General features: G+C 33.6%; 2 protein-coding genes across 4 annotated transcripts; both read left to right on the plus strand.

The window, feature by feature from the left end:
- The first annotated feature begins 3,572 nt into the window (after positions 1–3,572).
- Positions 3,573–9,031, plus strand: LOC114715408 (probable plastidic glucose transporter 3). Its single transcript, XM_028900250.1, has 13 exons — positions 3,573–3,639; positions 4,346–4,439; positions 4,538–4,605; positions 4,697–4,829; positions 6,048–6,147; positions 6,257–6,369; positions 6,521–6,614; positions 7,085–7,235; positions 7,327–7,470; positions 7,554–7,627; positions 8,200–8,288; positions 8,471–8,585; positions 8,843–9,031. The coding sequence occupies exons 1-13, from the start codon at positions 3,573–3,575 to the stop codon at positions 9,029–9,031; spliced, it is 1,431 nt and encodes a 476-aa protein (XP_028756083.1).
- Positions 9,032–10,157: 1,126 nt separating this feature from the next.
- LOC114715415 (uncharacterized) lies at positions 10,158–14,460 on the plus strand. 3 transcript variants are annotated; one of them, XM_028900261.1, is made up of 8 exons: positions 10,286–10,387; positions 10,482–10,622; positions 10,801–10,951; positions 12,367–12,743; positions 12,833–12,973; positions 13,147–13,297; positions 13,706–13,722; positions 13,766–13,849. In XM_028900261.1, the coding sequence occupies exons 4-8, from the start codon at positions 12,540–12,542 to the stop codon at positions 13,784–13,786; spliced, it is 534 nt and encodes a 177-aa protein (XP_028756094.1). In that variant the 5' UTR covers positions 10,286–10,387; positions 10,482–10,622; positions 10,801–10,951; positions 12,367–12,539; the 3' UTR covers positions 13,787–13,849. The 3 variants fall into 3 exon arrangements, with proteins under 3 accessions (XP_028756095.1, XP_028756093.1, XP_028756094.1); XM_028900260.1 differs by lacking the exons at positions 13,706–13,722; positions 13,766–13,849 and adding an exon at positions 14,393–14,460 and having other exon boundaries at positions 10,285–10,387; XM_028900262.1 differs by lacking the exons at positions 12,833–12,973; positions 13,147–13,297; positions 13,706–13,722; positions 13,766–13,849 and having other exon boundaries at positions 10,158–10,387; positions 12,326–12,540.
- The last annotated feature ends 2,994 nt before the right edge of the window (positions 14,461–17,454 follow it).

Consider the following 17,454-nt stretch of genomic DNA (forward strand, 5'->3'; position numbering starts at 1 on the left):
AGTTTTAGATAATACATTTGATTAGTAAGGATATTTTAGAAAAGACAACACCTATTTAGGACAAATAATTAATTCAACTTACTTTTTTAATCTTTTTAAATTAGTCTACTAACTTTTATAATTAAAACCGAAAGTAGTATAATTTATTTTTAGCACTAATAAGGATAATTTTACCATATGTAAGCATTCATGTAATCATGTCTGCCAATAAAGTCGAGAGTTTGAACTTTATAAAAAGATGACCAATTTTATAGAAATTTGTAATGATTATATTTCTTCGTACTAATTGAATGAAAGTGACATATATTAACGCAAGATAACTCAGATACATAGTCCTATATACTTAATTAAACTTCTTGCTTCCAGTTAAATTAATATGAGTCTCACACAAAAAAAGTTAAATTAATAGAAGTGGATTTAAATTTTTATAAGAAATAAAAATTAAAATAACAAAGGTTAGTTAGAATGTAAATCATGAATTAAAAAAATACACGTGTGATTGTGGGATTGAAAACAAGGACCAGGAATATAGAAGGCCTGGATTTTTTCCAAAAGTTAAAATTTAATGTTATATACTGACATTTTAAACTTATATAAATATGTGATTACAATACTACTTCCGGTTCTTAATATAAAAACTAGTTAACTAATTTAAGTATGTTAAAAAATTAGTTACATTAACTATTTGTAATAAATAAGTATTGTCTTACCTAAAATACCTTTACTAATCAAATATTATTTGATTAAATATTTAACATGTGTAACTACTGAAAGGACTACTTTTAAAAAAAATGAATAAATATAAGAGACAAAGTGGATTGAAATTTTATATTTAGAACTAAATTAAAAATCAAACTAACTCTTATATTAATGACAGGAGGTAATATATCACTATTGGATATGGTAATACTCCTCCGGTCCTTAATATAAGACCCATTTAACTAATTTGATTAGATTAAGGAAGTTAGGTAAGTTAGTTAATTATAAAAAAAGTGACACATTTTTCCTAAAACACCATAATCATCTTTCTTAATACCACCTCTCCCTCTTCTACTTGATTATAGTTGAGAGAGTATCTATAGGGGTAATTTAGAGAAAATTGATAAATATGAGAAATGGGTCTTATATTTAGGACCAAAACCAACTCAAGAATTGGGTCCTATATTAAGGACCGGAGGAGTATTATATTTGTGTTTGAGGTCAACCGCAAAATTGTAGCAAGCCTCATTTTAGTAGTTAGAAAATAATAAATGAGCGTATATGGTGAATTGGATATACCTGAGTCCTGAAATAAAACATGTTCTAAGCAGTGTATTGATAAATACTACCTCCTACCTAATTATAAGAATTAGTTAACTAATTTGAGAAAATTAAGAAAAGAAGTTAAGTTAGTTATTTGTAATAAATAGGTATTGTCTTTCCTAAAATATCCTTACTAATCAAGTGTATTAGCTAGAACTATCATTGTTAGAAGGATTACTTTAGAAAAAATACATAAATATAAGAAACAAAATGGATTAGGGTCTTATATTTAAAACCAAAATAAAAATTAAATAATATCTTATATTAAGGATCGGAGATAGTAGAATTTTCAGCCATGAAGCACCAAATGCTGCATAGCAAAGCCAATCAGCTAAAGAGACCGCGTCTGTCGAAAGACTCATTCTAATTGTGATTTGGCTTTTCGAAAAACTACATTTCATCATCTCAAGCCTTTAATTTAAAATTATAACAAGATATTTTGACAAAAAAGCGACACTTTTTGCGGTCCTCGAGTAAAAGGGGGGAAAAAAGAAAAAAGAAAAAGAAGGGATGCTATATTGCACTCTAAAAACCAAGTACTAAAGTTGCTTTTAAGCCATAATTTGATGAGAATAAGCTTTGTTTCACTAAGGTAAACTGTATACATTACATGACGTCAATCTTAGGCCTTAATTTCACAAGCCAGTCATTTCGACTTTTATTTACTTATTTACAGGTTATTTCTGGAACATCATGGTAAAATTGAACATGTACGTTAGAATAGGCTTGGCAACAAGCTTAAATTTGAACCTAACCTATTTACTAAATAGGATAGACTCAACTCAAAGCAAATTTAGCCGTAAACTCTTGATAAGAGTTTAATATGCTTTCACCCCAAAAATATGTATATATTAATTTTATAAAACAGCGTATAAGCTTTAAGATGCTTATGCATATATGTACAAAATAAAAATATAGCTTGTACGGAAATAATTTTACTCTGCAAATAGTATAATCTAGCTATAAGTCTTACAAAATAAAGTTATAACTACTTAAAAATTTAAATGTAAATATAAAAAATTGAAAACTATCCAAAAACCATTTTTATATATACATATAAAATTGAATTATAACTTGAACATGACAAGTTGAAAATCAAGTTAACATTAGATCTGAAAAATAAATTTTAGTACCACCTCATGTCCTTAATATAAAATATAGATTGTAGTTTAAATTAAATTGAAAACTAAATTTTATATTAAGATAATTGAGCTTTGTAAGAATATTTTCATTCATCAAATTTTAATTTTTTTATGAGTTTAAAATCTTAGCGATTTATGCATCACCGGGCGTAAGGGGCGTAATTGTCATTTACGCTATTATCACCGTGCCGATAATGCATCATCAACTGACACGTGGATATGTCATTCACTGCCGTGGCATCGGGTGACAGGTGCAAAGGTGGGAGTGAAAAGGGTGCAGCGGATTGTTGCTCACTTCTTCTTACGTGAACGTAAATGAACAGGTGTTAGCCTGGGAGAGCTCTGAGCTTTGTTTAACGGCCAATTATGGTTAGTATGAGTCTCGTGGCTCCCTTGCCTTGCCTCTTCCTTGAATCAATCTTCCCATCTTGCTCTTTCTCATCCTCATCCTGCGCATTTTAGCATCCACCTTCGATCGAAACGGTTTCTCTTTCTTCTTCCTCACACTTTTCAGTTGAAGGCTGACACTCACCTCTACGCCGCCACCTCCTCGGCCCATTTTAGCCGCCACCACCGCTCTTCTTCATCTTTTGTCTTCACACCCCCCCTCTTTTATTTCAACGGCAACAGTTTCCATTGTTCTCTATATTTGAAACTTAAAAGTATTTACCAGATAACAAGGTACGCAATATCCTTGAGATATCTCACTTTCTCTTCTCTGCAAGTAAATGGATGCATCAATGTACATGACTAGGTCTTTATTTTTTGCCCGTATATGATCTCCAGTTTTGTGATTGTAGCGTGTAAAGAGAAGGTTTCTAGTTTTCATGTTTTGTATGGCTCTAGTTGGTTTCGATAAAAATGGTCAGATTTCAGATTACCCGTTGTTGGAGATAACAATCTGGGAGAACTATTCTGTTAGTGTTCTTATTTTTTTACATGTTAGCAAAATGAAATTCTCGAAGTGTAAGATCCGAGAAATTTCTTAACAACGCTCTTGAATTCGATCTTGTTGATTGTGTGCTAACTGATGAGTTCTTTGGTTGCTGTTTGTTAAGGTGTTAAAGCACTCGAGAAGGTACTTCGTTATATAAGTTTTGGGAAGGTATATATACAAATCACTTCGCCATGCGGGGAAGGCAGCGAGTGTCATCCAGGGAACACATAACTGCGTACGATAAAGGAGAAACTTCGGGTATGATATTATCCAGTTTGCCACTTACTAAAACCGTCCGGTCATTGCTACTTTTTTGAAAAGATATATACTATATTTGCTTGTTTTTCCAAAGTTTGGGGTAAGTAGATTCACGTTTCTTTTGAAATGAAAAAATGGCCCTAAAGTGTGACTATTGTATTATGATTACTTTCAAGAGTTGTCAATAATATCCAATATAACAATGGAAATGAATATAGCATCTTGAAGTAAGCTCTTGTGGGGAAATGGAAAAGTCGACCATTTCTTTAAAATGAATCTTAGACTGCTTAGTCTAGCAGTCCGGCAAAACTTTTGATTGAATCATATGTTTCTGTTTGCATGACAGTGTATTTTCATGAATACCATGCAGATTAACAAATATAACTTCCTTTTTCCGGTTACATATGCGATTAAATACTAATTTCTGAATAGACATAAAAATGGAGTATACAATCTTAAAACTAATTCCTTAATTGTGATATTTGGTTTGATAAGAAGTGAGAAAAGAAAGTGCATGCATACATACATGCATTAGAATGCATGACCTGGCTTATATATTTAGGAAACTCTGTTTAACAAGTAAATGAACAGTGAGCTCCTATCTCACCTACAATTTGCTTCCCCAATGTAATTTACTTTTAAGGGAAGAGAAAATTGTTATATATTGATGTTGCTGACAAGAAGAATTTCATTCTTCATGGCTTAGTACGCTTACTGAATGGTAAACCTTCTTGGCGGAAATCTTTGCGGCATGTATTAGTGGCTTCGATTTCTTCTTTCTTATTCGGCTACCACCTTGGGTATGTACTTTGAACCGTGACCCTCCTTCATTTTTCTTATGTGTGTGAATTCTGCTTTGTAAAAACGATCTATTTTCTTATAACCATTGCTGATGCAGAGTAGTCAATGAAACCTTGGAAAGCATTTCATTAGACCTCGGCTTTAGTGGGAATACCATGGCTGAAGGTAGTTATCTGGTTGAGATTAGATATTTGTTTATCATGTTATGCTTATCCGAAAAAATGATGTACTTCTTTTCCATATTGTGTTGATGAAGGTCTTGTCGTAAGTACATGTTTAGGAGGGGCTTTTGCTGGGTCCCTCTTCAGTGGGTGGATTGCAGATGGTGTTGGACGCAGGAGGGCTTTCCAGCTGTGTGCTCTGCCTATGATCATTGGGGCATCAATGAGGTATTTACTGTATAATTTATTTTTTTTATTTGTAGCTCTATCCAATCTTTTGTTATCAGACAAATTTATTGTTTACAAAGAAAGTATAAAAGCTCTGTTGTTTACTGACAATTTATACCCAAGCTAATATAGTATCATTCTATTTTTATTTATAAGTCACTTATGCCACAAACTCGCAAACTAAGAAATGCATTAAATTGATAATTTTTTTCTACATTTTCCCTTATTAGATAAAGGGTATTGAAAATATGTTTTATATTTTCTCTCATATATTTACTTTATCTCTCCATGCATTTATTAAATCAATAAGGGTAAAATTAGAAAAAGTTTATTAGTTACCCTACAAGTAACTTATATTTAGGAACAAATTTTTTTCTACAAGTGACTTATAGGCTTAGTTGCTCTGTGGGGTGAGAGGTTAATTTCCTTCCTGTTTTTGTTTTTTCCCCTTATGGCACATGACATAGCAGAACGTTATTGTGTTCTAATGGCTTTAACTTTTAATTAATTGGATCTCCTGCAGTTCTCGGAAAATGCGGACAAATTTTATCATTCTTGCTACTTTTCAGCTAGAAGTTAGTGAAAGCAATTATCTTTTGTGTTACTCATCCCTCAATTTAACCCTACTCATTTATTAATCCTTTGAATCTGTGTTTAAGCTGAGTTTCTCAGTTTTCTCTCCTTGATAGATAAGAAGAAATTATATTAAGATGGAAAAGTACAGAACAGGAGGGACTTCCATACAAACACAAGTAGAGCACAAACCTCAGCAAAACCAGAAAAGTCAGACATACAAGAAAGCTCATTAATCTCCCTGGAAATCTAAAGAAGGAATTCCTAAAAAGAGTCCATAAGGTGAATACAGGAGGGAAGCCAAAATCCAGTCCTATCCTGCAAACAATCAAACAGATGAATAGGTTCCCTTCAAATCTTGGGTATTCTTCTATAGCCAGAAGCACCATAACACTGCGAAAACACCCAATACCACTAAGCCTTAGCCTCATTATTTCAAACAGGACCTCATATCTGAATAGGGAAAAATAGAAGAAACTGAGAAAGATAGTTTTATAACTAATAATAATCTGAAGCGAAACGGAACTGCTCTTCACCAATTTTCTTTTTTCTTTCTTTTTTTTTTTTTTGGCTGTATCTCATGCTTTAGTTTGCAAAATATAACAGCAGATAAAGCTACAAACTTACTGATCATAAATCTTGTAGTGCAACAACAAAAAGCCTGTGGGGTATGCTTCTCGGAAGGTTATTTGTCGGTACGGGGATGGGACTTGGCCCTCCTGTTGCAGCTCTTTACGTGACTGAGGTAAATGAGACACCATATTATTTTCTACATTACGAATCACATTATTTTCAATAGCAAGTGGTCATTTTATTTTTCCTGAATACTTACAAGTACCCGTTTTCATTTGTAGGTTTCACCTCCAACTGTAAGGGGTACTTTTGGGAGTTTGACTCAGATTGCAACATGTCTTGGAATTATGGGTGCATTACTTGTTGGATTCCCTGCCAAGGAGATAGTGGGTTGGTATGAAACGTTTAAATGGACTTCTATAGAGAAGTTCATGGAGTTATTTGTCTCTAGAGTTATATATCAATTCCAGATTTCAATATTTTTTATTAAATATTTTCAGCTCTATTTTTTAAAAGTAGCATCTCAAATGGAACAATTTTCTCAGGTGGAGGATTTGTTTTTGGATATCTGGCATTCCTGCAGCAATACTTGCCTTTGCCATGGAATTCTGTGCAGAGAGTCCGCATTGGCTTTTCAAGGTTATACAGTTTCCTATGTCAATCAATAATAAACTGAATTTCAAATAAACTGATCCGGTCACTTTTTTGTGCCGCATTTGACTATCTTTCACTCCTTTGATTGAGGTATGGCTTATTGAGTAGAATGAATTAATGGAAATATTTGGTTCCTGATCATACTTACAGAGATATTAGTCGGAAGGAACTATTACTGGCTGACTTGTGATCAAACAACCATGTCCGTTTTACCTTCCATTGTCTCTTTGTGACTGATGCGAGTTATTTAGTTTCTTGACTTTTTCATCGTAAAGGTAGAAAAAGAAAGACTTTTCTTTATGTTCGTTCCAATCTATTATTGTACATTGAGCAATTTATTTATACTAAGAAAATCGAGGCAATCTCAGCCTTATTGACTTTTTCTTCTTTTTCATTTTGGATTGATCAAGCCTACTTGTGCAGAGAGGCACTTATAATTCTTTGGGTTTTATCAGAGAGGAAGACGTACTGAAGCTGAAGCTGAATTTGAGAAACTCTTGGGCGGGATACATGTGAAACCTGCAATAGCTGAATTGTCAAATGACAGAGGTGATGAGTATGATACAATCAAACTTTCAGAATCACTCTACAGTCGTCATTTCAAAGGTGTCGTCAAAGTCTATGTACAATTGTTTTTGTACAATAATATATATTTGTTTCTTCAAAATGATTGCTTAACCTCGAAAACATTTTGCAGTGATGTTCATTGGATGTACACTTTTTGCTTTACAGCAGCTATCTGGCATTAATGCTGTTTTTTATTTCTCTTCAACTATCTTCAAAAGTTTTGGTGTGCCATCAGATCTTGCAAACACTTGTGTAGGAATTTGCAATCTAGTGGGTATGCATTGGCTTTACACCGTAGTATTTTTGCTGTTTTCATTGTACGGTGCGTATTTTCTCTCAACCATGTCGTCCCTTCAGGGTCAATTCTTGCAATGATTTTGATGGATAAACTAGGAAGGAAAGTGCTTCTCCTGGGGAGTTTCATGGGCATGGTGAGAAATTAAAAAAGTTGTTATTTGGCTTATTTGATTTTTACTATGCATGATTGTTTTCTGCATAAGCGTTGACCTGGAATATTTTATGGATATTAAATTACTCTGTTTTGTCTGTTGTTCATGTATGTCATCTGTGGTTTCAAGGTATCTAAAGGATATAAATTGGAGTTCCAAATTTTTTTAATAATTTAACATACAACTAACGCAATCATTCTGAAGATTTTTCAATTTTTGGGAATTTATCTTGATTCTGTTTTATAGTCTTGGGGACATTTAGGTTGTGCTTGGTGGGAGTTAAAGTAGGAAGGTGAAAATGGCAATCCGTCTAAATCATATATTTTGCCCAAACATTTTCAGTTTTCATTTTTATTTGCACACTAGTTAGAGTAGATCAAGTTATGAATCTGCTATTGAAGGATTTCTTAAAAGCACAAGAGAAATATTATTTTAGTTATAGGGACTTCTGTAACCGCAAAACAAGGCTCATGCACATTTAATTACACCTTCCATTCATTTCAACACGCTAGCTGAGAATTATTGTCTGACATTTATTCATATTGCTGATCTAGGTTGTATCATTGGGTCTGCAAGTCATTGCTGCAAGTTCCTTCGCATCAGAATATGCAGCCATGTATCTATCTGTCGGTGGCATATTGATGTGAGAGCCCAGAAAAGTTCATCTTGCTTGGACAATAGAAAAGAGTAGAAGAAATTATATGAGAGAAGAAAAAGAAAACCGAAAAGAAATATAACTACAAAATTCAATATTTGTTAGTTGTTGCAAGTATTTAATATGCCTTGGTGTTATTGCTGAAGCCTGTTCCTTTGATATTCATGCAGGTTTGTCTTGTCTTTTGCTCTTGGTGCTGGTCCAGTTCCTGGTCTCCTCCTGTCAGAAATACTTCCTAGCGCAATCAGGGCTAAGGCAATGGCAATTTGCATGGCTGTTCATTGGGTAATTTTATTCTGCATTCGTTTTCTTTAGTGCTTTTTAAAATCATTTTGGTGATTGCTATGTCAAAGGAAGCAGCAAAATTGTTTGGACTACCGTATGAGTTAAATTCTTCCATATCAATCTTTACATCATAAAACAACATGCATGCATGGATGAACATAGGTTAGGTCCTCATTATCATTTCCCCTTTTATTGTATCCCAAGCTGGTTTCCTTTGGTTTATCTATGTGTGAGATTGTTGGTACATTCTTCGACAGGTTATGAACTTCTTTGTTGGTCTACTATTTTTACGCTTGTTGGAGCAAATCGGGGCACAACTCTTGTACACTATTTTTGCTTCATTCTGTCTGATGGCGGTGATTTTTGTGAAGAAAAATGTTGTGGAAACAAAAGGGAAGTCTCTTCAAGAAATTGAGATGGCACACCTTCCCCAAGAAGCAACATAAATGATATATATGGATGAGGCATAAGTCATATTTTCATTCGCTGAATCAGTTGTGCATTGCACAACTCTGGCAAAAACTCGAAGAATTTGCAGAAAGTTGAATTTTATGACTTGAATACATGTGCTGGAAATGTTCTGCCTCATGCATCAGTCTTATTGAGCTTGTAAAGGGCCTTTCATTTTTTCCTATGCTTGGGCTCAGGAAAGTATGAGGATTCTGAACCTTAACACGCAACAACATCAGACAGAAAACAATAAAGCGTTTTATATTAAAGTCCAACCATTCTTCACCTTCAGGAAAAAGAAAAGAAAAGAAAACTAACCAATGAAAAGGAATGTATTTATCTTACTCGTTAATTTTTTCTTCCTTTTCCAACTTTCATATGGAGTTGCCACCAAAGTCCAAGTGCGGAAGGATCATCTTTATAATAAAAATTTTATTACTTCTCTCAAGCATCACCTTTAAACGTTTTCGATCTCATCGGAAACCATATATAATATGCTTACTTGTGGGGGGAGGGTGTAATGAGCAGTTTGTCAGGACGAAAGTGGGCTTATGCAAAGGGAAAACAACTTTCGTTCAAGCAAAATCATGTTTCATTATCTTTCCATTGTGAGAAGTGCTCGTATTTGATGTTCAATAATATTTTGAATAGAATGACACCTATGACTAAGAACAAAAATATTTCATTATACCTGTTGTGATTTTAACCTCAAATGTCGAAAAGGGAGCTGACAAAAAAATGTTGTGAAGGGAAGAAACAGCAAGGGATGAAACATTTAAATTATAACAATCTCCTGCATTTAATGTTGATTAAATTATAATCAAAATCAATTATCTAATTAGAGGAGTATCTTTGCATTTACATAACTTCATATGTCAGAGATCGAACCCCAAATAATTTTCTTAAGCGGCACATAAGTATGGCATATATGTTTTTCTTTTTCCTTTTTGGCTCAATTTGCCTCACAAGCCAGATCCAATGGTCAATTATTGTTTGTTGTTCAACGACCCGTTTGGAGCTCGTGACTTGTTGGTGTTACCAAAACGGCCGCACTCTCACCAACAAGCCAAGATTTGGAATGGCGAAGTTGATTTTCATATACACAATCATAAGCCTAAGTCAGAAGTTCTTCTAGGGGCAATGGGGCATGTCATCAGTGTTTACTAAGTTCTGAGATGGAAGAAGATACCTTTGTGTCTGTCCAATCCACGCTCGAGTTGCTAAGAACCGTTTCGGAGCATGCTTCTGAATCTGGTCGACGGATTCTATTTCTATCTACGAAGGACATTCGAGTAGCTCAGGCCCGCAAAGGCTTCCTCCTTTGTCATTACATCGTACCCAATGGCGTGGCAGTAAAAATCTGTGACTACCCCTTATTCGTTCAATCACCTTTATTCCAGTTTCTGTCCTTGAAAGATTCGTGCTTTGATTTCCTTGGTTTTGTAGGATGAAAATGGAAATTGGCATGCCGGAGCAATCGCTACGTTAATTGACAACATTAGCACCGTGACCACCTATTCCTATGTTCCTGTCTTCAATGTCTCTGTCGATTTCTCCATATCAATCTTCTCTGCAGCAAAGGTTCAGGTAGTGTTTCTTTCTTGTCCTTTCTCTGTAATCTTGGAACCAACATTTTCTTTCCCCAGAAGCCAAACGGGGGTCATCTACTTTTGGAAAGAAGTTTGATGGATAGTTTGGGATTGCAAAAAGATCACATTTTTCTTTCGTGGGTCAGTAAGTTGAAAAAGTTATGTTTGAATGACAGGAAGAGATTGAAGTAGAAGCCAAGGTTGTGGGAAAGAAGGAGAGATTAACATGTGTGGCTGTTCAAATTAGGAAGAAAGGGAACGGACGATTGATTGCTTTGGGCAAGCAATGGATGGCAACGACTAACACCATTGCAAGCCATCAAGCCAGTAAGCTCTGAAGTACAAGTGTTTTTTGTAGACACATTTATAAGCAGCTCTTTAACTGTAATCTACAGAATACGAAATAAACATGTGAGAAGAATTTTGTCTCAATTTATATAAAACGTGTTTATAAATTATTTTAAACATCATGCCAAGAGGCATGAAGCCTCTGGTTTTCTTTCCCATAAACGCCATTGTCATTGGGTGATAAAGTCTTCTTTTTGGTTTTATGGACCGACATGGATTGCTTGCAAAACTAAACGTATATATAGTCCGTTGCTCCTTCATTGTGTCTGCCTAGAATATATTCTTTTGTAACATCCTTGTTAGTGTCTTACTCCAAGATTTAGCCATATCTATTTTCATTTTTGGTCTTTTAGAGTAGCGAATTTACCCGCTGATTAAAATGTTATGATGGGTGTTAACATAAAGATCAAGAGCCAATTTAAAAAGAAGAAGAAGAAAAGTCAAAATAAAAAAACAAAAATTTTGCTTTCATAATATGAATATTCCCTATCCTCGATTAGAAGATTTAAAAACTCACAAAATGAAAAATCATACTAAAACCAATTCTACAACCTTTTAATTATGACTTCGAATCACAACGGAGGAGAAAATTAAGCATGGAACAACATTCTTTATTATAAACTTTTTTGTTAATTTTTTTTTTTAGAGAAAAGAGTTGAGGTGTATTCAACATCATAAACTATCCTATAGTGTATCAAGCGTCCTAAAAAAATTTTTTGTTTGTTTTGGTGTTAGATGCATCAAAAAATATTTTAAGGTGTTGGACGCATCTAAATAAAATACTTCAAAATATTGAATGCACAAAAAATATTTCATAGTGTTGGAAGCACTTAAAAAAAATATTTTAAGGTGTTAGATGTATCACAAAATATTTCAGGATACTTGATACATCTTAACTTTAGAAAAAATCACTCTCAAATAAACAATAAAATAAGATTAAAATAGAGATGGAATGACACTTAAATTCTGAACACCACCCTTAAACTTTTTACATCTCATCGGAATAAAAATATAATAAGCTTAAAACAATATGAGAATATTAAAGATATAGTGTAAAAAATTTACAGGTTTCAAAGATAACAAAAAAAAAAAATTGGTTTCCCAAAGTATCCTCCCACTCAAACAGTAAGAGACTAATCTCTTGAAATACAGTCAAGTCTCTAAGATATTAAGATATCTAAATCTCTTTCAGTTGGACTAATGGTAACAGTACTCAAATTCTGTCTGTTAAAAAAAAATGTTGCTTTTATTCAGAAGCCAAAGGCCCAAAGCAATTATGTAAATTAACAGGTTTTTTTTTTTTTTTGTTCATGACTTCATATTCGGAACGATCACAACCACACATATTGGAAGTGGCGTGTACTATGCAGTGATGTTATTTCCATTTTCCACAGTGCAATGGCCAAATGCTTCTTATGCTTTAATGGAACCACAAATGATCGCATGAATGGTCTCCATTCATTAGAACATCGCCCAGAAACGCTACTGAAACACACAAGTCATCAGAGGACCTTGACTTTTATAACGATGGTTGTGAGCCCAAATTATTAGAAGTTTTTCCATAGCCATGTCGGATTTTGCGAATTTCAGAGCAGAGATGGAGGAAGGTACCTCTCTGCAATCTTCCACCCACAAGTTGCTAAAAGCCATTTCGGAGCGTGCTCGTGTTTCAGGTCGGCAGGTTATAGCTTTATCTATCGACGGTATCCGGGTAGCCCAGGCCCACAAAGGTTTCCTTCTTTGGAATTACATCGTACCCATTGGTGTATTAGTAAGAATCTGTGACAGTCTAAGCGTCCTTCGTTCAATCGCTGTTTTCCCTCACTATGTCCTTGAAAAATTCATGCTTTGCCTTTTTAGGATGAAAATGGAAATTGGCATGCCGGTGCAATCGCTACGTTAGTTGACACCATTGGCACCCTTGCGACCTTTTCCCTTGTTCCTGCTTTCAATGTCTCTGTCGATTTCTCCATATCCTTCTTCTCCACGGCTAAGGTTCAGGTAATGTTTCTTTCTTTCTTTCCCTTTCTCTGTAATGTTTGAATCAATATTTTCTATGCCCAAGAGCCAACCCACCGCGATTTCAAAGTGGGGTAATCAATAAATAATTGCTTTTGGAAAGATTACATTTTCATTTGTGGATCAGTAACTTGGGGGTTATCTTTTAATGACAGGAAGAGGTTGAAGTAGAGGCAAAGGTTGTGGGGAAGAAGGAAAAATTAACTTGTGTGGCTGTTCAAGTTAGGAAGAAAGAGAATGGAGAATTGATTGCTTTGGGCAAGCAATGGATGGCAGCTACTGACATCAATGCAGTCCTTCGAACCAGTAAGCTCTAAAGAACAAGTCCTTGTGTGTCTAGGAGACTTTGGTGTTTTTGGTTTTCTCACCCGTAGATGCTGTTATATTGGAAAAGTTGTTACTGGATAAAGTCTATTTGCAATTTACATTCTGCAGATCTGTTCCCCCCCCCCCCCTAATGGACTAACAGGGATTGTATGCAATGATATACGCATATATAGCCTTCTCTAGACATGGGGAAAGGAACATAAGAATTTTAATTGATTTCGTATTACTGCAGGGTAAGCCCTGGGTCTTTTACATTCAAATTTGGATAAACGCTTTCTTTCTTTTTCCCCTTACCCATCCTCCACAATCCAAACGTGCCCCAGTAAGGAATATTAGAATTGAATCTTGCTGTAGAAGATGTATTGTTTATTTTAAGTGATTTTGCAGGTATGTGGAACGAGTTTTGTTTTGTAAAACAAAACAAAAAAAATACCTTTTTTTAAGGAGCCCAGTGCGAGTTTTCTCTGATTAATATAATAGCCTTAAATGATGGGCTGTTCTGCAAGACTGCAAATTATAGTGACATCTGGAAGTTTGGGTTGAAAATTTTGACATCCACGAAGAAGTAGACAATTCATGATCTACAACCTGTGCTTATTATATTGGAAAAATCAGATAATATGATTTTTTATCTTAAGCGGCAAGCACTGAGCCTATTTTAAACTAATTTATTGAAAAGTTCTAAACATTGCAAGTCTATCTTATTTTGACCCGTCAGTATTTTAATGGCATATTTGAAGCACTGTCTGACAGAAAAGTCTTCTCAACTCTTGATAACACGGAAGGCTCTGAGGATCTTGTTTGTAGGTATGTCTAAGAAAACAAAGATGAAAGATTCCTCTCTGCAATAAAATATTGATAATGACGTGGAAACATTAATTACAGAACTTACCAGAATGTTCAAGGCTGACAAAGGTTTTCCCCCTTGTGATTTCATTGTACACGGGGGCTTATCATTAAACATCTCCCGATTCACCCCTGCGTTTTGATCAATCATCAGTTTCCACAATCGTAAAAATTTAATCATTTGGATTTTAGGTGCTGTTCAGTTGAATTCTTGCCATGTGCTTGCAGTTTGCAAGATGAAAATAGAATCTGTCATGCAGAAGCAATCACTGCTTTAGGGGGTGTTTGGGATATCTCAAAATCACTTAAAAAAGTGCTTTCACGCGAGGGTTCAGGTTATCTTCTTTTTTTTCTTTTTCTAATATTGACCTTTCAAAATCAGATTGTTTCTGAAGAAGTTTTTAATTATGATGCAGTGATACTTGGAACAGGGAATCACAATATATCTGATCTACATAGTTTCTTGGTTTATAGAAGTATTTAGTTATAAAGCATTAATGCACAGAAAAGGGAATCATAATTTATCTTATCTACATAGTTTCTTGTTCTATATCCTAATCAAATAACTACCTTTTAGTCATGAATCCAAATTTTCCTCTTCCAAATCGCCCAAACTCATCTTCTTCTTTTTTCTCTTGTTGAAAAGTTTCACCATAAGCAGAACATAACCAGTAACATGGTGAATTGGCTTCCCTGTGAGCATGGCTATGTGAGATTTGACAGTAATGCAATACTGAATGGAGATGGGAGTGGATCATATGGTGGAGCGATTAAGGATGAACATGTGATGGACCCAAAGCCAATGGGCTTTTATCTAAGGGGCCAACGCTAAGGCATCTGGAGTGTGTGAGGTCTGTGTGAGAGACAGAGAGGCTGTTTGACGAGTATATTTTGGACAAAAAGTGAGTGTTTGTGAGGGAGAGACTCTAATCTCTCAAAAACTAGGGAACCAGTGAGTGAGTATGTGGATTTTCTGTCACTTTCTCATCTTATTTTCTCTGTAGTTTTCTGGTTAGACCTGCAGTCTTCCAGATTGTTGCTCGTTTTGATGTAAATTTGCGTAGTGGGTTCCATCAGTATCGAAATTGGATTGTTGGTTTCTGTAGTAAACTTGATAGGTATCCACTGGTAATAGCAGAACTCTAGCTTTAAAAACTGGCTTGGAAGTGTGCTGGAACTAGGATTCAGAGATGTGGAAATTTATACTGACAGTGCTGAAACCCTTAACTTGCCTGCAAGGGAGCACGGCAATAATCATCGGTATCAAGATATTCTTCAGGAGTTGACTTTAGCGAGGCAGTAATCATCGGCATCTTAAGGAGTTGACTTTCTTCTTTAATAGAAATTCAAATGTAGCACCATGGTATACGAGTTCAACGGTCCTCACAAACAAGAGGGGTTTCAATCCAATCACACATAATTATATATTCTATTTTTAAAATATTATTATTAAACAATAAATTCACATGAACAAAAAAAAAAAGACACATAATCATTTATAATTGAAGAATTTGACATAATAAATATAAAGTTTAATGTAAGTGTTTTACTTATGACATTTAACTAACATAATATAAATATTTCAATATAAGTTGTATATATATATAATACCATCTTGGGTCATTAATACAAGAGCTGGTTGAAAATTGAATTTGATTATAAATATATTACCTCCAGTCCTAATTATAAGAATTAGTTGACTTAATTTGAGGAGATTAAAAAAAGAAGTTAAGTTAGTTATTTGTAATAAATAGGTGTTATCTTTCTTAAAATATCGTTGCTAATTAAATGTATTGGTTAGAACTACCATTGCTAGAAGGACTACCTTGGAAAAGAAAACATAAATATGAGAAATAAAGTGAATTGAAGTCTTATATTTAGGATCAAAATAAAAGTCAAATAAGATTTATATTAAGGATCGAAGGTAGTAATATCTTAATACTTTTTGTCCCACTAAATTTGTAATTCATTCTCTCAAATGGGTCTGTATTGATTACGCGAGTTAAAGGGTAGTTATAATTAAAAATGGTATTTTAGAAAAATTAACTTATATTTGTTACAAATAACCAACTTAATCAATTTTTTTAATCTACTGAAATTAATAAATAGTTCTTATATTAAATATCAGAGGTAGTATATATATTATATTAAAAGAAAAATTAAAACTAAGAGGTCACGAGCTCATGGCTAGGCCACTCAATATGACATTTTCAACATTTGTCGATCATCTATTAGTCTATAAATAAAAATTATTGCTGCCGCAACTTTTTGATCAGGCCGCATTGGATGAATATTGTTGGTTATAACTAATTTAAAAATTATTCCGATTCATGAAGACGATTAGCCTTAATATATGAAGCAATTTTGTTAACATTACTATGGAATTAAACACACTTAAATACATGAACACATTTTTTAATTATAATTAATCAATCAATATGTATAATTCAAAACAAATCACGGATACTTTTCTTCGTTTTTTTCAATTTACATGGAGAAATATATAATAAGTGAAGCAAGAAGAAATACATTTCATACTCCTCTGGACAGAAGAGAGGGTATTAATTTTTTCCCTTAATATAAGTCATTTTATTAAATTTATTACATAAATGTATAATATTATTTTTAATTTATTATCTTGTACACTATTTTTTTAAAATCATATATAGTAGTACAATTGCATTACAAGGTGGATCTTATATTTATGAAATTTTTAGATAAAATTAATAAACTTTAAGATTTTAATTCTGATAAATTAGGTTAAAAATACTTTATAAATAGGATACCTGTTGACAGATTTAGGGTTTTTTTAAGGAAAGATTAGGCTTTAGTATTTTTATACTTTTGTGCACCGTTTCGTTCTGCTTCTAATTCCCTGGCGGCCTTAGGCCTTTGGCACGCAAGCTAGGATGGATAAAGACATCAAAATCCAAAGTTACACAGTACAGAGCACTTGTCGCATTATCGTAACTTTATTCTATTAAATTATATAAATACCGATAACCCTTTGCTTCGTTATTATTATTATTATTACTATTAAATATTATAAAACTGTACTGTTTTTACATGAAAAATATTGTATTATTAATTAATATTTCCTAACAATCCTTTTGTTCTTATTCTCTACACCAGCTAACAAAGAAGCTGACCAATTTAATTACATTACACTCGGAATCAATGTTTTAAAATAGCAGTGTTCAAAATAAAATAATACCCATGATGCGGTCATTTCAAAAAATTAAAGCATAAAATTAATTCAGTTAGTTGTTTGTGACAAATATACATTAGTT

Source organism: Neltuma alba, unplaced genomic scaffold (genome assembly GCF_004799145.2).
Source record: "Neltuma alba isolate B1F8T4 unplaced genomic scaffold, ASM479914v2 tig00011591_pilon, whole genome shotgun sequence".
NCBI classification, from domain to species: domain Eukaryota; kingdom Viridiplantae; phylum Streptophyta; class Magnoliopsida; order Fabales; family Fabaceae; genus Neltuma; species Neltuma alba.